The sequence below is a fragment of the Corvus hawaiiensis genome, chromosome 30, assembly GCF_020740725.1.
Source record: "Corvus hawaiiensis isolate bCorHaw1 chromosome 30, bCorHaw1.pri.cur, whole genome shotgun sequence".
Classification (NCBI taxonomy): domain Eukaryota; kingdom Metazoa; phylum Chordata; class Aves; order Passeriformes; family Corvidae; genus Corvus; species Corvus hawaiiensis.
Window position 1 is genome coordinate 21,018,200 of NC_063242.1, and position 22,265 is coordinate 21,040,464.

Sequence of the window (22,265 nt, forward strand, 5' to 3'; positions counted from 1 at the left end):
ACATTAAACCAAAGAGCTAGCCATCGGTGGGGAACTGAAAATTGTGAATTCCCAGAAATCCCAGCACACATCACTTTGCTTTCACCTGGGAACTTGCCTTCCAAATTTGTGCCAGGCTTTCTTCTACATGCAGCTTGTTTCCAGTGCAGCAGTGTGAAATGCCAAAGAAGCACACACAACTTCTCACAGAACTCAAACACATTTTGCGTACTTTTTATTTACTGTAGTCAGGACTGCTCAGCTAGAAGAAAGAATGCCAAACCAAGCACCAGATCCAAAATTAGCATTTTATTCAGAACGTTGGGGTCAGAGGTGTATCATTCATATTCTGGTACACAATACAGAGGCAAAGCTGTTCTCAGAAGTCTCTCCAGTTTGAAAGCTCCTTCCCCTCCTCCCCTCCCCGCCCCCAAAACATACTGTATATTTTCTCGTGCCACCAGTATCAGGCCAACTCCCCTCCCTCCCCTTTTTTTGGTACAAATTATGTAAAACTTTTTTGTGCTAAGAACTTTTCTCCCTCCCCAAACAAAAAAAAATAATAAAAATAAAAATAAAAAAAATATTGAGTACTCTAACTACAGTTCAACAATTGAATCAATGTCACTTGTTTGCAACCTGTTTTGTAAATACTTTATCCATAACGAAAGATATAAACATGCAAAACCCTGAATCCATAGTCCAAATAATACATACACGTGTTCTGAAGTTTCTGCACTTCTCCACAGACTATGCCAATAAAACATTATGTACACATACCATTTTTTTACAGTGAAGTGGGAAAAAAATACTAGAAATTAAAGAAAAAAACCAAAAACCAAAACCAAAAAGTGTACATGGATTAAGACCAAAATGTGTCTAACATTCTAGCATAAGAAAAAAAAAAAATCAATTCTGCTACAAACTGGTGATATGAAAACTCCCTTTATTTGCAACCAGCTGCATAAGTTTTAGAATTTTAGTGAAAAAAGTCCCCTAACATCTAAAACTAGAAGTAATGTACATTGTTCCACCTCATGGTCTTCTCTCCTGGATAATAAAATTGTTCCATGAGGATTTTTTTGTTTATTTTTAATCTCCTTATTTTAATAAAAGCAATGCGATGTAACAAAAGCATGTTGAAGTATATTGTGTTTCACCTTACTCCTCCCCACCCCAACATATTTCGTCTCTTTAATGCATCATTTAATAAATCAGTACCATTAAAGCCTTAAACATAAAACTAATTCCGATCTGAAAAAGGTACAAAAAGGCACATAAAATCCCAGTGCTTCTGTACTGTAAAATTCAAGTGTAACTGAGCTCAATATTTTTTTCCAAACAGCATTGGATCACTGATATTCCACGGAGCCCAAATTGGTTTGCAGCCTAAGCCAAAGCCTTCAGCAAGCACTTGTGCTAGTAGACTACAAAGTTAAAGCCTAGCTTCTGTATGCTTTTGGGGAATATCAGATGAAATGTTTGTACTTGTCCAAAACCACAGTTCACTTTGAAGTTCAGTCATCACCTCCACCATACATATCAGCAAGTTTCTTGAAACGTGGGCCCCAGTCATTTAGGTAGTCATAGTCTTGCTCACCACCACTACTTGAGGAGTTAAGAGAGCTCAAGGATCCAGCAGTGGAGCCGCTTCCTTCGTAGTCAAAGACTAACAGGGAGTCATACGGTGGGGCTGTAGGGTCATTGTCGGCTGCTTTAAGTCCCTGCAAGAAGGAGAGGGAGAAAAGAAGATAAATTTCTGTATCAGAGAGTGAGACAAAAGCATATCCAGAATATTTGCAGCACAGTTATCTATCAAGCACCACTTGAGAAAACAAAGTTCTTCCTCTTCTGCCATTCAGTACAAAACAGGATTTACATTTTTGTAACTCTGATGCCTTAGGCTTTCACTTTTATATTTTTCAAATCCTGTACTGCCTAGTGTGTAACTCTGAAGTTTCTTGTAGCCTGTTAATTTCTGCTCTCTTGTGCTAGGTAGACATAACAAAGCCTCTCCAGGCCTGCCCTCCAAGGACACCTAGAAAGTCCTAGGCCCAAGAAGTATAAACCAAAGAGCCTCTAAGGGGGGGTAAGCTGAGGGGGCATTACAACATTAAACTGAAGCTTTAATTGGAAAATTAACCCTGATATGCAAATGAACCAAACCTATAAAAGTGTGAAGAACTCGTGACCTGTCGTCTATCTTGGGGTCCATCTTGGCAATAGCCTCTGTCTCCCCAGGGGGTACTTTGAAGGCCTTTCAAATAAATACCCACCTTTATTTCCTTACTCCTGTCTAGTCTCTGTTTTTAGGTGGCCTCTCAAGGCATCAACTCCTTTTAGAATGGCCAGGTTTCCAGCCATTCTAAATTCTGGACATTTTGAATGTAGCTGCAATTACAGCCCTAACAAAACCTTAAGAGAGAGTCATGGCACTGGGACAGAAGCTAGTAAATAAACAGTTTCAAAGATATACAGCTCACAACCTGCGCCATGGGCAATGTGGGACTGGTTAGGCAGATGAGAAAGGAGAAACATGCATGTTTGCAAAGATTCACTTTAACAACCATCTCATATGGCCAACAGCGTATGCACTGACTTTTCTGGCCTGCAGTCCATCTGCATGTGCCAAAACCCGTATTTGGTTAGTCCTGCGAACTCATGTACCTCTGTAAGCTGCTGTGAGAAAAATACAGGGTATGCTGTCTTAAGCCTTTTATGTTTTGCCACATCCACCCATGAGATCCACCTGCTCTTCAGAAAAAACACACAGTGACATCAAAGCTGAATACAAGATGATGACAGTTTTTCTTTCCTCATTTCAGAGTACTGAAGTTACCAACACACGAATAGCGGGTCTTCAGCAATTTTTGATTTTCAGTCTGTAGAGTTGAATAGCCCAAATTAAAACCAACACAAATTGAATTGGAGGAAATGCTGGGAAATTGAAGAGGAAAAGCCAGGAAAGAACCACACTTCTTCCAGAGAAAAGCCTCTTCATTCCCTATTTTCTTACATAAGTCCAAACGTAAACTGTTGCATGAGTAACTAATTTTAGAATATGAGACAATTTCTCTGTGCTTATCCGGGGAAGATTTACAAGCTGAATATAAAAGGCTGAAACCTGGAGTCAAAAAGCCCTCTCATGATTTGTGTTTTTTCAACCTCACAGTTTCTTCGATGGTATTAGCAATGCTTTTACAAGCTCTTCCACTCTGGCAGCCACTGACAAGGGATAATGAATCTTCCAGAATTCTATAAGGCTGTGCTAAGATTTTAAATTGCTCACTATTAATTTTTACCAGTGCTATTTTGTGCTGGCTTTACTTTTAATTTTTAATGTTTATTTATTTAAATAATGGCTTTATTATACTCCCACGTATTTGAAGGAATGAGTGTGCCTCCTTCAAACTATTTAACATATTCTGGTTTTAGAAAAGTACATTTTACTCTCAATTTTGCTTTGACCAAATATGACAAAATGGAAACAGATGCTGATTTTTCTTCTACAAATATGTATTATGAACATATACAAATTAAACCCATTAATTAAAGCATTTGGCATTGATAAGGTAAAAGTGAATCCTGGTTCTTTATTACCTATCTAAAATAATTCAGAATTGTGCAAAATGTCCCTAAAATAATTTCCAAATCAGTGGTGGAAAAGCCCAGCATATTTATCAAGCTGATGACCTCTAATCAAGAACAAATGTTGGCCTTGAAATGATCATTCCATGTAATACAACAACATCAAGCAGGTTATTAATAGCACACATTAAAAGTGCAATTTTGAGTTATGAGGTAAGAATAATTGGCGATGCTTGTTATCTCTCTTTGGCGTTTTCCAACCTGATGGCCGTAGTAAGCACAAAAGATGTGAGATTTTGAAAAGGCAATAGCAAGTGTTGGAAGACATCCCTTATCAAGCTTCCAAGGGGGAAATTCTAAGGCTTTCTCTTACTTTCTGCTGCTGAAGCACAAAGGCAACTTTACTTCTTAGGCAGTAACTGGCCTTATGGTATTTAAATCTTTCCTTAAGCCTGCTTGGGGTGACAGACACCCATGTGTTTGGAACGCAGGTGACAAGGAAGGAGAATAAATACCAGTTGAGCTCAAGGAGAGCTGAGGTACGAATGCCACGTATCCATGTGTGAAAGTCATTTAGAAAGTCGGTTTGGAGATGAAATGTTATTTTTCTCTGCAGTTCTGCCTACTAATAGCCAGTCAACCATGGGATACCAATTTATTAAAAAAAAATCAGTGAACAAAACATTTTCCTACATCACTGCAGAAATTCTGATACCTATCAGTCATCCATGATAAGGCAGAAGGCAGCCTCTTTCCATCTGTTTTTCCAAAGGGGAAGTTGTAATTTTTTTTTCAATTTGCTGCTGCTATCATGATAGCATTTCAAAAAAGGAAACTGGTTTTGAGTTACTGACTTACAAGATAGGATCTCACTAACAAATTCACTTTCTCAAAGGTTGTGCTGGCAGTGTAATCCATTTCATTCAGAGAACGTAGCTACGGGTCATGTTTTGGAGGTATTGATTCAACCGCGCAGCACAAGATACACTGACATCTGCACCTATCTTCTGGTTCACAGTGTAATGACTGAACTTAGTCTCTAACTCTTCAAATGACAACCAAGATTTCTGCTGTATTTGTGTCGCAAGTTACACACTAAAACAAGAAAGAAATACTACAGTGTTTTCTCTTTCCCTCTGCTAAGCCGATTCTTTGAGCATACCCAGCGTACTGCTGTGCTTTGCTGTTGGGTTCTACAGCATGTCAGACAGCCCTGGCAGTGATATCAGCCTATGAAGCTCCCTCTGGTTTCAGCACTGCCACCTTTTATTGTTTGTTATGCTGTCCCTTTCAGTGGGTGGAGGCGGTGTGGATACACAGCCTGCTGCATCTGCACAACTGAAAAGGCAACAAACGGCTGCCAGGAGTGGCTTCTACTGATTTTTCTGCCAAGGTGTTGTCAGCTGCTTCTGAAAAGAGATCTCAGTTTTCACCAGATGTGTTCAAGAACCTCAGAGCAGCAGAGTTGTTACAGTTACTTGGTTTACAGTTTCCTGTTCTAAAACCCCAAAGTTTTTATTAGGATGAGGAGCTCATTCAACAGCAGAATTTCCAGGGCACATCCTCAGGAGCAGGGGAACCTGCTGGGACAGTGAACTGTCACATTTCCTTGCATGTGCTACACCACCAGTGCACAGCGAGCAGTCACAGAATTGCCACGGCAATAGAAAGGCCAGCTTGAGACCTCGGACAGACTCCCTTTCTTGCTTTTCCTTTTTTATGTATGTAGTAGAGCTTTCGCTAAGGAGGAGGTAAGGGGCAGAACTGGAGAAACTACAGCGCTTGGCTGAGGCACAACAGTAACCTTAAGTTACACTTGCCTTAGTACAGGTTGCATTCTCCATTTCTCTCAAATTAAAGGACAGCAACCCCCCTCAGATCTTGAACTAACGTGGAACATTACAAAATCTAATGCTTCTATTTTCATTAATCCTACTACTTAATCCTATTCAGCAGACCTTCAATGAGAAGGAAAGGAAGAACACAGACCATCAGGGAAATGCAAAAAAAAATTGGTTTATATCTGGAACCATTTTTTGACTTGATAAGAGGAAACAGAAAACATTGAGGGACTCCATTCTGCATGGAGGTGCACTGTATCAATAACCATTTACTAAGAATGAATTGAGGGTCCTCCATGTCCCCTTGGGGTGAGACCTTTAGCTTGCAATTTAAACTTAGCTTACCTCAGGCTGTGTCCTCTATTGATTACAAATATATTCTTAGCCACAACTCTCCACCACAACAGAACTTGCTTGAGATTTCTAGGGACAATATAGGTGGGTCTTGAAAACAGGATTAAAAAAGCTACTTTGAACAGGTCTAATTTATACTGTCCTGCAAATCCTGACTATTCTAAGTGTTAATTATGCTCCACACTCTGCAGGTTAGGCTTTAAAAGGCTCAAAATGGAAAACAAGGTCTACAGAGGATTCTTAGTAACACATGACTTATTTCACTGACTTGTTTGTACACTGGACTGGAAGAAAAGGAGGTTTTTCCCTTCTACTCTAAATTAGAGATTCATCTACCCATTGAAACAGACAAAACAAGAAAGTCCCTGAGGTCATTTAGCTTATGCCTGCAAAACATATTTTGACTATCAAGATACCTCTGGAACCTTCCTATTTTACACAGTTCGTAGTTCTGTACATGCTATCTCAACTTTGTGTTATAAAAATGCAGGACTTTTTATCGTAATTCTAACTTGTTTTTCAACTGCAAAGTCACTAGAACACTACAAAATAGTCTTACTTATGTATGTCTCATTAAGTAGATTTAATAAAAGGGATGACAGACAGAAAGTAATACACCAGAAGAAACAGAGTACTGCTTAAGAGAAAAAAACCTGAATGACCCACTAGATCTTTTTCGCTTTTTGTTTCTATGACTCTGTAATGAAAACAAAGAAGAAAACCCCCAAGCTTGCTTAGCAAGGGGCCCTAAACTCTCCAGTATCTGAAATCAGTGACCTACAGTTATTTTTTGTCAAAAGCTAGAGTAATTCAGAAGCTAATCCGAACAATGCTGTCTGTGCGTCTGCGGTGCTGGTGAGCATTCAACAGACTAAATTAATTCCTGCATGTGGACCACCATCCCAACAGATCATAGTGACCAGCACTTCCTGGAATAGGGCCAAGTTCTCCAAGATCAGACTGATCTCCAAAATGCTGCATCTTTTCAAACCAAGGGGGTAACACAGACTTCGCTACTGAAGTACTGACAATTCAAAGGCAGCCTCAGCCTCTCCCTGCTCAGCTAGGGACTGGGCTGGTTTTGTTGGTGGCTTGGCTTAGAGATGCCCAAGGGAGGAATTTTACGTCTAGTAATATTGAAGTTGGATGCAGAGAGATATGAACTTCGCTCTTTCTTATCTTGCTATGTTATGTTGTCTCCACAGCTCAGCTTATCTTCTGCAGGAACTGCCTTAAGAAACGTCTGGTACAGGCTTTACTCAAGATATTTCTTCAATTTACCTCAAGTAAAACTGAGAGAAACTTACCAAGCTGCTTGGATTTAATTGTACCAGGACTGCAGGTGCAATTTTCTGGAGAGTCTGAAAACCTGTGCAGCCTAGACACTGATAACTTTGAAATTTAACAATGAACACTATTACGAAAGACCCATTTCTCCCTAATGAAGTGAGAGCTTCGGTGGATCGATGCCGCGTTTGTCGCTGCTGGGTCCCTCGTGGACACGCTCCGGCAGCACTCTCCCAGCACCTACACGTGCACACGATCTCACCTTCACAGGTGGTTGTGAACAGCTGCTCACACACGCAGTCTAAGCACAAACTGAATACAGACAGGTGAGAGGGGCTCTCTGCCTGCAATTCCGAGGTGTTTAATGGCAACACCCCCAAGGGAACAGAGGCAAGAAAGAACAACTGAAAGCCCGCACCTGTTTTATCCCAAAAACTCCCAAAGGAGGGAAGAACATCCAAAACCAATAGCCTGAGGGTTAGGGGGCAGAGGCAAGGTTGAATGGCATAACAGGGGCCAATGGGAAAAGGGATGGGATGGGGAGAGGGCCAGTGACCAGCAGAATCTAGACAACAGGAGAACCTTCTAGCACAGTGTTGTAAGGAGGGACCACTTTTAAGGCAACTTGAGGGGTGTAAAGTGGACTTAGCCACCGCAACATCTCCCCACACCCAGTGGACATTTTATAATCACATTTGCCATGGGAAAATTTTTACATAAAACACAAATTAAGATGACACTATTTTAGAGAAATAAAATGCCGTTTTGCTCAGACTTCTGGGAAAACAGAGAGGACATGGACAATCTTTGGGTGGCTACTGTCTGCTAGAGAGAGGGTTAGGTGGAATGCCCCACAGTAAAACAATACATTGGTGTGAAATCCTAAGAAAAGAATACCTTATGAAGAAGACAAGCTAAATATATAATGCTTAAAACATAGAAACTACCTCACATAGTTCCTTTCAATCAGAGGATAAAATTAATTCTGAGCTAATTTGCAGACAAGAAAATTACTGTGTTTTCTTTAACTTCATATATATTTCCATATATTAACTTAATCAATGACATTAATGACATGATTTTACTGTGTATGAATAGTTGGGAGAAGCTTTCTTTTTTGATGGATGGCAAGGGGAAGCATAAAGGAGGCTACTGATATAATGCAATAGGCAGCAGGAAGAAAACGACTCCATGCTCGTCTGTACTGCAATATAAACATACTGGGTTAAATCAAGACAGCAAGTACTGTTTCTTCAGCTCCATGTGTGCACACTGATGTCATCATCTTCAAGAGTGATGACCTATTAAAAAATAATATTGCAAGAACAGCTTGCTAAGTCATTTAAAAACTGTAGGAGGCCGGACAACCTCTGGCCCCTTTCTGGCTTTCCAGCAGAATCACACCCATTCCCTGCCTTTGCTCCAGAACAGAGCTTCCTAGCTGCTTTGAGAAATGTAAAAACAGGGTTTTTCACAACTGCCTGCCAGGTGGGCACAGTCTGATCTCAGCTGTGTGAGAACAGGATGGGAATCTCTGATTGTCTGGAAGCACAAGAAGTTCTTGTGTGCACACTGCTTTGGCCAACAATGTGGGCTTTTTATTGTCCCATGTCTGCACTATTTTCCAGAAGCCAATTATAACTGTAATATTTAGAAGTGTAAGGCATGAAAAAATTTGGAGTCGCTTAAAATGCAATGTCTTACAAGAATATTTGTACATTTCCTGCTAGTCAATTCCCCTCTAAGTTTTCGGACAATTGTATCACTGTATACCTTACAAGAGGCAAATTCAATTTTCTGCAGCTTTCTAACACAAAAGACTTTAGTATATTAGCCTGACTTTTCTTCAAGGCAAACAAGAATAGGCACATTTGCAGAAACCGTTCTGCAATATCTGCAATGTGTGTCCAGCTCTGGCTGACAAAGAAGATATGAGAAAATCAGAGAAAATAATTAACTACTACAATTCACGTACAGAATAAAGTAAAAATAGTAGTAAATTCTGGGTTAGCTTTTCTTTTTCTATAAGCAGCAAGCTTATAGAAACAGATTCTATCATATGAACACCAATGATTTAAGACTGATCAGTGATAGAAATAATGAGGATCATTTCTTTCACAACTATCAGCACTCTGGTATAGTCTGAATCTCAATTATGTTACATTTATCAGATTGAAGAATCAAAGATAATGCAAAATCTTTGCAAGCTCTATGACAAGACAAGTATTAAAAGCACTTACATAACATTTAATTTAGCTGCCCTGCTCAGTAATCATATTTGATGGAATTCTTTCTGTCTTATTGAAGGTACTGAATTTCCACTATTATCTGGATTCAAAGGGTAATGTATGAGGAGAATGAAAGTGAACCTCTTCCATTATTAAATTACTGTGAATTAATAAATGAATTTAGGCTACACTACAATTTTGTTAGTCTGTTTATTACTTGGAACCCATTGCATAATCCTGCTTGGAGGTACTGTGGTTGCAGCTGATAACGTATTATGAATGTAATTAATACGAATGCACAGAAGTTAATTGATATATCTTCCCTTTCTGTCTGAATGAGTTAATTAAATTTGTCTGCACTTTAAAAGAACATATTTACTTCTGTCTAGCGAGACAATTTTAATTGTCTAAGGAAGTTTTGAAAAGTTATTACGTTCTAACATAACAGCTACTCATGTGGAGTAGAATAAACAAAATATAAAAGCCCATCAGATCTTAGGAGGAAACTCTTTTTCGCTCTTCTACCTCATTAATGAAGTCCCCAATGTCCCCAGGATGAGGAGCAGCTGATCTGACTGGATACTGAGGTTCTGCATGGATTGGCCTTTCATCAAGACGTCTGATTCCAACAGGTTTGATGGCATCTGGTTCCACAGTGTCAGGCTGCTGGAGCTGGCTCAAGTCATAATCCTGCAAAATATGAAACAGAGACAGTACGTTAGCAGAATTTCAAACAATATCTGTCAGGGGGAAACATGAGAAAGAAAAAAGGGAAAATGCAAAGTGTCATTTCACCAGAAGTCCCGCTTTCAGGATTGTAATGCTTACTGAGAATAAGTCAGTAACATTGTTATTTGCATACCAACAGGATGTTATTTGATTTATACTCCCTGAATCTCCTGTTTTGATTCTATTCCATCAGATTTGTAGAGCTTCTCATAAGTTTTCCCTTGAGAAGCAGGGATTTGAGTAGTACTATTAAGAGACTAAACACTTTACCTAGTAATGATGATTTACAGCACAGAGCAAAGATGCCAAATCCAACGCTTACTTTTCTAAGAAAATAAATACCATACATTCTGAGAAAAAGGCAAGCATAGTGCTCTGCAGTATTTTCTAATACCTTCAAAGAATGAATTTAAGACTCCTTGCAGATTTCCTGTGGCTGCCATAATATGAAAGCCAAAGGGGGAAAAATGTCATAAGTACAAAGCTCCACAGATTTGGCCTTAATTCTAAGCACTTTCTAGAGATTACTCATGAATCTGTTCATTAAGTACTTGATCCTGCAGTTTCAAACTCTGGCAGACTGATGAAGTTAGCATAGCAGTATGAGTTCCAATAAGCACTATGCATGTATGTAAAGAATTTAATTAGATCAATGTTTCTGCATTTAACACAGATATCCCTGAATTCTCTTTGCACAGTGTGATGCATTTCATCATTGTCATTCCCCTCACTGCTGCCATATCTAGAAGAAAGTCCCGCTCTAGATGCCTTTACACAGGGTGTTGGTGAGAATGTGCAACAAAGAACTGGACTTCACAGCTTAAAAGAAAGCCATTCAAGAACTCTCAGCAGATGGGGGGGCTCATGCCAACTCTACTGTATGCCAGATACCCTGCCCCACAAATAACCCAAGCAGTTATAAGCATCCTAAATAAGCTACTCTATCCATCAAAAATAGCCATTTCTCAACAGTGCTGTTCTGGTAAAAATCTTATTTATAATCTCAACTTGCTGGAAGTTGTCTGTGTAGACTATCAGATTTTCATTAGTTCCTTACTGGCTCCTAAAGGAAGGAATGCAAGCTTTTACTGCTGCTGTTATCTCACGGGATGTAGATCCTTTTAGAGAGTATGACCTCCTGTGACCCCAAACTGAGACTTTTCAACAGGAGGAGAATTCTTTTTGACAGCAGTTATGGTAGTTTGGGGAAGAACTGCAGCTGATTATCAAATCCACTACACCTTCTGATTTGTTACTTGGGTTCTCAGATGACTGCACACAAATATATAGTCAAAAAAGGTGGAACAGCTCCACTGAGATCTGAGAATGCAGCTTCATATGCTTTAATTAGATCACAAGTTCCTTGGGGCAGCGCTGTAACTCCTACCCTTTGGTACTTCATGTACCAAACAGAATAATAAGTGATCTCCAGGAAGCAGTATGATACAAGGAAAAGTAAACAGAACAGAACTTTTTATCCTTTCCCTTTTTATTACGTAAAATAAATCAAAATAGTTTAGAGACATGCTATCAAAAAATCCTGTCAAACAGAGAAAAATGTACTTTTTAGAATTTATAAATATGTAACACGAGTGCTTTTCATACCCACCCAAAAGATAAAGGTGGAAAACACCAACACGGAGAAATGAATAATAATTTTTTTTTTAATCTAAGCCTTTCATTGTGGAGGAGTTCAAACTGGTATGATTAAATAACAATGTACTAAAACCAGAAAAGCGTCTCTTCATTTCAATTCTATAATTTTTTTTCCCCACCCACACATACATGTACACAATTCTTTTATTGGTTAGTGATCATACAGAAATATAAATCAAGTCTGTCAGTCTATTATGACCAAAACTAAGGGCATCTTTTTGTAGGTATTTAATAGTTTGAGACATATCCAGGCTCTAATAGCTAAAAAGACAGCAAAGATGGCCACCTGTGAGCTAACAGCAGTGCAGAAAGTGTCCTTGGATGGACTCCCACTTTGGTTTTCTTTTCTAGGGTAATTTATGACACTGTCATTCAGCCTTCTATCAGAGGAAATTTATCTTGCAGGTCTAATAGTGTCCAGACAGGAAAAGATCCATTGTACGTATTACCTTGGCCTCTCAAACTCCTCGTATCATTAGAATCAATACTAACTGCACATCAGTGGGGTATGGCCAACTCATCCACCACCTCCCCAAACTGGCTGAATGCCAGGCAAACACAGCATCATGCAATGACTCCAGCTGTTTCAACATTCTGTCTGAAGTCAACTCTACTCAATTACTGCAAAGTAAAAGAAGGAAAAATGTTTTAAAATGCCAGGTCATTTAAAGGTGCTGAAGTCCCATCTCTTCACTCAGTGCTGCTTTCACAGACAGGAAAGTGGAAAAGCTTTTCACATATTACCTAAAGCTCCTGAATGGACTTAAAGGTTAGCTTCAAGCAGAGTTTGTTAAGATAGTTAACTTTAGAAGTGACCGCTAAATGGAAAACCGGCACATCAAAGACAGAAGAGAACATGCTGGGATAGGCTGGGACAGCCAGCTTTGAGCACTATTATGGGCCATCATTTTCACTCTTAATTTCAGGACCACAAGTCAACAGCATTTTGGTTTTGCTCCAGTCTTTTCCCATAAAACCTGTTCATAATTAAAAGGGACTTAGGGACTACGGGCAGTTCCTTGAGGAGCAAGACTTGGCCCTCCATTGGAAATGTACTTCAGTGAGAGCTGGGAGCATCTAATTCATACGGCTGCCAATTTTGTCAGAGGTATTTATTTTTACTGTTTAGCCCTAATTCCAGCAATTCTAGAAAAAATTCCCTTCCTTCGGTCTGGACTTGAGCACACCCAAACAGAGTATGGTTAGTTTGAGTTTTTCCTCCTCAAACTTCTGGACAAACTTAGGATTGTTGATAAAAGAGAGAATCTACTTAGTTTTTCTCTACTGTGAGATTGCTAAGACATATTAGTTTGCTCACATTTTGCACCTAGAAAAACTCAGGCCTTTGGAAACCAGAAATTTGGACTAGTCTGATAGTCCTAGCCTACAGTCAACAGGGGAACCTCACATTCTACAAGAAGGATCTAAGTGAAGCAAGTTGAATGATTCTTCGTCTTTCCTCTTGTTTATGAAGAGATCTGTTATGACTGGAGACAATAGAGCCGCCTTTTGAATAAATGGTGGTTAAAGAGATGACAACCTTAATGTGCTAGAAGGGCATTTTATCAGAAGTTGCATCTTGTGAAATCAATCAATCTCACTGCTCCCCCCCCACCCCACTAACCCCCTCTCCCCTCCAAGTTGATTACAATATTGACATTATTAGCTATTCACTTAGTTCTAACAGCTTTAAGCAAATACTTCAACCTCTATTAGTTCAAACCTTATGTTCCTGAAACACACAATCCCAGTGAGGAGTGCTAAATGTCAAAATCAGGTAGACAAGCCCTACAAATTAGCCACCTTACCAGAACTGTAGGCAGAAGGCTCTAAAACTCCCAAAAGCACTTCTTTAACAACATCTACACAGTAGTTCAAAGCACAGTTCAAGTATCTCAACTTGAATAGAAGAAATATCCAAAATAGAAGAAAAGGCCATTTTATACTCCCAAGTAATAGCACAGAAACAAGATAATGCAGCCTGTAAAAGTCTCTTCCTTAAACAACTTCCTCTTGGGCAAGGCAGCTATTCACTGAACAGCACCTGAGTAATAATCCCTCCTACAGCAGTCATCAGTTACAGCAGGAGAGATTTTTTAAAAAGTACTTCACTTTCTGACTGACAGTTACCAGATCCTACAATCCCTGAAAAAAAAAAAAAAAAGAAAAAGAAGAAAGAGGGAATAGGCCAGGAATCAAGAGTTTCTCAGAAACTTCTATTTTTACACATCTTTTATTTTTTTCATCCTGATTAGCTGTTCTACTGTAGAAGATTTACTTAAGTTCTCATAAAAAACCCTAACAAAGCAAAAATTTTTACTGCAATTGAATCTGCCTCCTATGAATGTATACTGGAGCAGTGTAAAGCAGAACTGCAAATAGAATGAAACCACAATGTACTACAACTATAAAATGCTATGCACGGACAGGACTGACTTTTTTTACAAGAAAGGAAAACTCAGAAAATACTGTAATATATTACATCTGAATTGAGCTTTTCACTACCACAGCCTGGTGCCTGGAATGTGACTGACGGTCAATAATGATTTATGACTCTGGCTTCTCTGTTATCTCAGAGCTCTCAGTTTGTATCCTGACTGCTCATGAGACTCTAAGATACACTTCTAGGGATGACTTGGGTTTTTACCTTCTACAGAACTAAAGCTTTGACTAGGCATGAACGTAGGACTGGACATATGAACAATGTAATAAAACCACTATACCTGTTTCTCACTTTCAAGGGACGTACCCTTTGCAAAGAAATATGAAAGTTCAGCTCTATCCCCATACAAGAAGTAATCAACTTGCCACCAGAGCAATTTGACTTAACTTGATGGTGAGACCTGTGTCTTTCACTGAACACAATCCCCTGCAGTGGTTTAGGTGCATATAAAGCAACAGGAGCAGAAATTTGAATTTCACCTGCCCGTTTTAGAGGATGGTGCCTTAGCATAAACTCATGTTTTTTATTTTCTGAAGAGAACAGAACTAATTATGACTTTGAAGTATCTATGGATAAAACACGTGTTCTGCTTTGCCTTTGTGTTCCAAAGACAATTGCTGTCTACTCCAATAGAGAAAGGGGATGGGGAAGGAAGGAAAGAAGTATTTTACTCCTGTATATTCCCACTGAGATCTTTTAAAAACAAAGAAAAAGGAAGTGAAAAACAATCCTGGTATAATACTCTACACCCCCAAACCACCAAACATCACCCTAAAAAGCTATTAGAAATTTGCACTTAAATATTGCCTGAGTTCTGCAAAATGCTCCAACCCACCTTAAAACTTACATTTGCTAAAATAATGAGACTTCAAAACAAGCAAAGACAGAGGACTGACTAGATGTAGGCTGCAGGTGGGAGGATAGTTAAAATGCCTACACCAACAGTTGCTCTTTGTTTGTCACTTGCTTTTAGATTACTTTCTGACATATTGCTTTTCCCATTTGTTTTTATTATAGATGCATCTGGAGTACTACCAGTTAACAATTTTTAAGATAATGAAGAAGCTAGCTTATCTTTTTAATAATAAAAAAGGTGAAAGTTAAACTCCAGCTGGAGATAAAACACAGTAACAGGCAGAGGTTCTAGATACGATAAAATAAAACAATTTTGTAATGGAATTATGGAAACATTACTTTTCATATCATGAGATAAAGATTCACTAAGGAATGACAGCAATTCTTCCACAGGAGCACTGTATGAGTCACATATTCAAAAAAGTGAAGCTAATGTCTTAGTAAGCAAACACAATCCCTGAAATAACTACCTTTTAATTACAGTACTGTATATTCATGGAGAATATCTTAGCAACTTTTATTTAATTCATTATGTTTGGAATTTCAGAACATAAAATATGTTCTCTTCTTAATGCAATTCAAAATGAGGGTTAAAAAGTGAGAGTAAATGATCTGAGTAAGACTCAGGGTGGTGAAAAAGAAAATCTAATCACATGGATTTATAAAGTTCATGGAGTAAGTAAGGACCATTATCATGTTTACAACAGAGGTCATAACAAGATGCAGCACAGAAGGCTAACGTTATGCAAAATGTGGGCATACAGGAAGTTATGACAATAAGGAAAAAAAAAACCCAAAACCCACACACAAAAATTCAGAAGGATTGCCTAATTTGCTTTTATCTATGATACATAAATGCTGGAGCACAGCTACCCTTTCTATCAAGGAGCAATTTCTGTTTAGGAATTTAGATCCTGCACACATAACAATAAACCATTCATCTTTTACTTTTAATGCGATTAACACCATTAAAATAAATGCTACTATTTTCTTTCTTTACATAATATGTAACAAAATATGACAAAAATACTGACTAATGTAGAAAGAAAAACAGTGATGTAGGAAGGACCATGAAGAATCCTCAGGAAGAAAACTACTTTAAATAATAGTAAAATCATTGCATTGGAAATTCTTGTGCTGCAAAGATTTGAGGGCTGGATTACCCTACATTTTCAAAACAGCTCATCTGCAATACTTTAAAAGCATACCACCTACTTGCTCAGGCAACTTGCTTCAACAGGACCACCTGCGTGAGCAAGTACTACTGAAGAAAGTACAGAAAACATTACAAAAATGAACTCAAAGGAGAGAATCATCTCGTGCAATGAGATGTATACAAAAGCAGTTAGATGAAAAAAAAAGTATCACAGTTATCAGGCTGACATATGCTGCACACATCCCAGTCAAGCACCCCCTGCCTCGATGTTAAGTCATACAAATGGCCCGAGATACGCGATGAGAACGAGTTAGCGATGGTTGTGGGTTGTGATGTGCTGTGGGTGTGAACTACACTGCACACACATGCTAAGTGCTTCACCACTCAGTCAGCAGCAGGTTTTGGTATCTGGGACTGAGACTGGTGTTACAAGTGCAGAGAGCACGTTGCATCAGGAGACAATACCCATCATTTGCACCTCACACCTCCCCAGTTGCTAAACAACTACAAGCTACAGATCATGTGGTCCATTAATAATCGAGAGGCACTCACTACCAGTTTTGTAATTTGAACCTTCTGTTTCAGAATATAATGAACTATACTGTCCCCTAGCCCCATTAGTTTAAGAGTTAGATATAATTTTAAGAAAAACAAAACAAAATACCAAGGTTTAACAAAAAAAACCAACTCCAAAAGACAAACAAAAAAACTAAGCACAAAAAAATCCAACAATTCTCCCCTCCCCAAACCAGTCCCACTGACTTCCATAGAATGATGCTGACTCAAACCCTCTCATGGCCCATCTCCTCTAAGTCAGGTAGCTAAATTATTAAAAGCAGAAAAGAGTAAACAGAATCCTGACAAGAATCCAAAGCTTTCTATCTGGAATACCTCTGCTTTCTCTCATTTCTCCCTTATCCCCAACTTCTGCTAGTACAGTCATCTTTCACAAAACCGAGAAAGAGTTTGTGCCTGGAACGTCAGGAGTGCTGTACACCTTCTGGAGCCTGTTTTTCAGTCTGCTTTTTCTAGGTGAAAGAAGTCCCGAACATTTCCAGTGTTGACAATGCTCTTCAGTGGTGAGCAGGCTGACTTCAATTATGACCCACAGATCAAAAGCTTTTCTGCCTTAGAAAATTAATAGCATTTTTCTCAGCTGCTGTGGAGATCACACGACCCTGTGTACATCATGCCAGACTAGAAGATGACTGTGAATCATTCAAGATCCTCAATTTTCTTGACAAGCATTCAGTCTGTCAGAGCAAACAAAGCAGGCCAAGATGGCCTCAGATGGGATTAACAGAAGACCTTCATGATGGACTAAACTGCTCTTTTATTACAGATTTCACCTCATAGTTCCTGGGAATTGTTGGCACAGGAGAAAAAAACCAAACACACCAACAAAACCAAACAGGAATTCCAGCTTGTTGTTGGCAGTTGGTATTACTCAGAGGAACTAACTGGAATTTGAACTCATCTAATTTCTTACAAGAGACATAACTCTGATAGAATGTAGTTTGAAAGGAACATGCTGAATATGCTTTAGGAGTTTCTGGGTCTGCCATGACAGCTAAGAAACCCAACTGTGTAGCTTCAAAATACATAAATTAAACCTCTCAAATAAATAAATAATTTTAAGATAAAAACCTCCAGTTTAATTTGGTTTAGGATACAGAGAGATGTAACTTCTATCACTTAGCTTCAAGCCCTAACAGTCATATCTTCAAATAACCTAAACATCTGGGAAATATCAGGCCACACAGGGTAAATCTTCAAGTTGTCCTTCTACAGAAGCATGCGAATTTAAGAAGTAATTTGCTGGCTATAAATAGAAGTAATTTTAAATGGTACCGATTATGAAAAGATCTGAAGCTTTTAAAATATTGTTTTCACTGAGATACACATGAGGCTTTAAAATTCCCTTCTATTTCACCACATGAGATGCACCCTGGGCTGGATGGCTCTGTGTGTGAGTCACCTTGTGTACTGCCTTCTTCTGAAGCTGCTTGTTAAATAATCTTCAGGATTTTAGGGATGGTGCACCATAAGAAAGTTAATACTGACACAGAGCATTTTCCTGTCATTTGCTGATGACTTACGGATCCAAGACTGACACAAAGCAATTTTTCTTGATTTTAATAAAACAGCGGCAGTTTTACCCTATGAGGCCTCATTTGGAAAATACATTTTTGGTGTAAGTCCTATGTTTTTTTAGAACACTCACTTTGGCTCTTGAATACTTTCATTAATATTGACAAAAATGCAAAGATCTTTATAGCCAGTAACTTTTGCCCACAATGCTCTGCACACATCTTTGCTTATGCAGTATTTTGCTAAGCCGTGGTTTGCAAAAATGAGATTACCGCTTGCAGAGGACTTGTTGGGACATTCGAAAAGCTTTGCATTCTAAGTTCTTAAGTCTCACATAAAATGTGTGCAAAACCAAATAAACCCCAATGAAATACAATTCTCCCTCTTTCCCTTGGGCACAGGAGGTGAGGATGGCCAGGAGGGAACCAAGAAGAAACAAGCCTAGGAATTATTATCATCTAGTTAAGCACAGGCAGAATTTAGATTTTACAAAATGCCAAACCAAAATAATGTAAAATAATCTCCCTGAAAAGCAAGACAGAATTTATCTACAATCATCCATTGTAGACAGAAAAATAAGCTGAAAAGTTTATGCTCTCTCTTCATCCATTCTGCATAGGAACAAATTCCTAGCTTTGAAGCTATGGAGAACCTACCCTCATTTTGCCTAGTACTGGTGTAAAACCAGCTACTATAGAAGTGATCATAAAAGCTTGTTATACTTTGTAGGAGCTGTTCTTTTCCTGACATGTTTTCTACATTTGGAGTGTGAAAGGGTGTTTTAGACCCCCAGAGACTGGCCTGCTGTCAATGGATCAAAAAAGGGACCCATATACCCGAACCAAGTGGCTGGCAGTGGAGATAACTAAATCGCAATAGTGGCTTTAACATTCGTCTTAAGAACGAAATAAGGGGTTTTGTGACTAAAAATCATTCAATCTTTTGCAAAGCCCTCAAAATTATCTATATCTAGATGCCTTCTACGCCCACTGTGAGAGGAAATGGTCCTAATTTCACGTTTCTTACTATTTTACTGCTAGTCCACCCGTTGGCAGTTTTCCTTTCACTGCGTGCAGCACATTCATTCACTGCCAGTGAAAGGCTGTGATTACGGACGGTTTACGTCGCGCTAATCTCTGCGGCACTCGCAGGATGCTGCCTCCTGCCACACCACCCTAACTGCTCCTCTCACAAAGGCAGCACTGCCAACTGGAGTGGAGCACAGCACAAGATGGGCAGAGGAGAGACTTCAGAACCAGTCCCGTTTTACTCTCGTTGTCCACTGTTACAACGGTGAACGTTTCTGATCTGCAGCGCAATCTCTCCCTACGCTACCCCACCATCACCTATGACTTCCCAATGGACTATACTCAGAGAACCTCACTCACTCTGTCCTGAGGGTTATGTGGACAGTAATCAAAATCAAAGTTCCATGACAATTGCTGAACTGATCCTCCAGAGAATTCAGGATGAACAAGAGCTGGGGATACGTGAACTGAAAAATTACTTCTCACAGGACTGAGTTTTCCTGATTTTCTTTTAAGCTTGTAACTTTTCTGTACAATAACAGATGCACAAACAGGATGCAGTTCTTGTAGTCAAACCATGTACAAACAACTGGAATACATGCATAGACTCAAAGGGTTGTTTTCACTTTATTTAACAACATAAGCAATTTTCCAAAACTGCATAAACTGAAGTTTCCTTTGAAAACTGCCTAAGAAGAACATTATGCAGAAAAGCCAGGAAGTAGGAACAGTACTTGGGGAAATGCAGGAAGCATGGAAATTACTAAGGGGAACACAAATTTCAGACAAACAAACAAACGAGCAGAAGGAAACTATAAAAGTCTGTACCAGTAAAGGGAGACACTTTTCAGATAACTCAAGTGCCAGATGACTGGGACTGGGGATGTGTGGAAGAATTGCACTTAATTTTTCAAGGCTTTTAACTGGAAAATTTCTTAGACTCTATTATATGCACTGTTCTCTTTGTAATTACTACACTTCTACTATTAATACTGTGCATAAATCTGCTGTTTGTCATGTTCATAAAGCACTTAATAAATGTCCTCTGAAGGAAGGAAATCACACTGCTTGAAAATCCACTAACTTGGAGAGAGAGAGGGAAAAAGAAGCTATTCTTAGCATATGCACATCACTCCTAGTCCTCTGACATATCAGCAGTGGTTCAACCAGAGGCGACATGAGAGTAAATGCATATGGCACCTGCCTGGAAAGGTATTTGAATAAACACAGATGTGCCCTGACAGCTACTTGAAACCTAAATGCTTTCCAAGCTTGAAATCCCAGTGGTGGCAAATCTATCAATAGCCAACATCACTACATATCTAAAAAGGCATTCACCCACCACCAAGAAAGGGTCATACTTGGTTTAGGTGGTATTAGGCACCCTGCACTTGTGTTTCTGTACAACAATTTCCCAGACAAAGAGTGAGGAAAGTTTACAGACAGCAGTGAGAGTGGATGCAAACTTTAATTTAAATATAACAGCCTTAGCTGGAATCTGGTCAGAATGCTTTTACTGCAAGAGGACAAGATACAGTTTTTACACATCCAAATGGCAAGCAATTGGTATATCTGGAGCTGCAAAAAAACCTGAATGAAAAAGCAGTGTTTTATTTAAAGCTTTGAAAACCTCACTTATTGCCTTCACTATTTAACGTAAAAATTAGCTACCTACCATAGTGTTTCAATGTAAACAAAATAGGTAAGTGAAGTAAGAAGTGTAAATCTATACATAAAACCCATTAATCTTTCCTCACCTGATCTTCCTCTCCACCCCCTTCTTCATCGTATTTCAGAATGTTGTCCCTCACATCATCTTCAGGATCAATCAAGAGCTGCTTTGCCTGACGCTCTTTATCACGGCGTTTCATCCATACCACGAACATTAAAACTAAAACTGTAATGCAAAAATGGAAGAGACAAAACCACATCTTGATTCTGAAATACAGCCATGGAAAATCGTAGAAATTTGACGTCAAGATTTTAAAAGAAAAAAAAACCCAAAGAAGCAGTAAAGTTGGGATTTGACCGTTCTTGATAACGTACAGGTTTTTTTAAAGTGAAAAAACCTGGCAGAAGGCAGCTTATGCAAGATATGTTTAAACTCAGACCTCTATAGGCAATTTGGTCTGGAAATCAATCACATATTCAAGGTTGTAAGGAACAAATCCATTCCACATCTGCAAAATACACTTGTCATGAAAAGAATTAAGGAAGACTATGCTTCATAAATCACTAGATTCAGAAAGAAACCTCTCCTTCAATAAAGTTCTTTTAGTTTCATACCTAGCATTTAAAAAATATCTTGTATCATGAAAACAATTGTACCGTGTCCTGGTATAGAACTGTGTGCTTAGCCAGGCTCAATTTTTTTTTTTTTTTTAAATTACTCGTTTCCATAATTTTCTGTGTTCTAGACTGGTGCATAGTGTACTATGAACAGGCTACTGGTTCCTTGCATTCCACCAGATTAGGGAATCAGTTAAGTATAATGTGTAGGAGATCTAGCATCTAATTTACTACTGGACAGACACTTATGATTTTTAGTCATTTTCCTTGCTGAATGCACTTGACACAAAGTAGAATACTAGTACAGCTTTATGCTTAAACACCATTGTTCCTGCATACCTGCCTTTCCTGTCAGGCCTCATGTGAAGGGCTGTGATGTATTACTTTCCAACAGCCTACTTGCATTAATCCGAAGCACAACAGCAGTAACATCAGAGCACTCCTTAAAAGCACTGTTACCCGCTGTGGGTGGCACCAAATCACACAATACTGGCAGCACAAGAAAGATTAGATGTCTGGGGACTAATCACATCTTCAACCTGGTCACTCACTGACGTATCATTCCTAGTGTCCATGCGTATAAATGGAAAATCTCTTTGACAAACCCACTGCAGTGCTTGACTGCCGAACAGGTGCTAGCTGTACTCTGTCGGAATCTAAATCCTGTACTATCAAGGAAGTTTTCATACTTGTTCAGAACACTAAACCATGCAGGAGCAATTCCTGGTCCTGAGCCTTTAA

General features: G+C 38.9%; 1 protein-coding gene across 2 annotated transcripts in view; it reads right to left on the minus strand.

The window, feature by feature from the left end:
• Positions 1-273: 273 nt before the first annotated feature.
• Positions 274-22,265, minus strand: part of CDH2 (cadherin 2) — a 116,675-nt gene continuing 94,683 nt past the window's right edge. For both annotated transcript variants that reach the window (XM_048289424.1, XM_048289423.1), the window contains exons 14-16: positions 20,993-21,132; positions 9,803-9,967; positions 274-1,703 (exon numbers count right to left, since the gene is read on the minus strand). In XM_048289424.1, the coding sequence (XP_048145381.1) occupies positions 1,497-1,703; positions 9,803-9,967; positions 20,993-21,132 (512 nt within the window). In that variant the 3' untranslated portion in view covers positions 274-1,496. The remainder of the gene's footprint in view (positions 1,704-9,802; positions 9,968-20,992; positions 21,133-22,265) is intronic.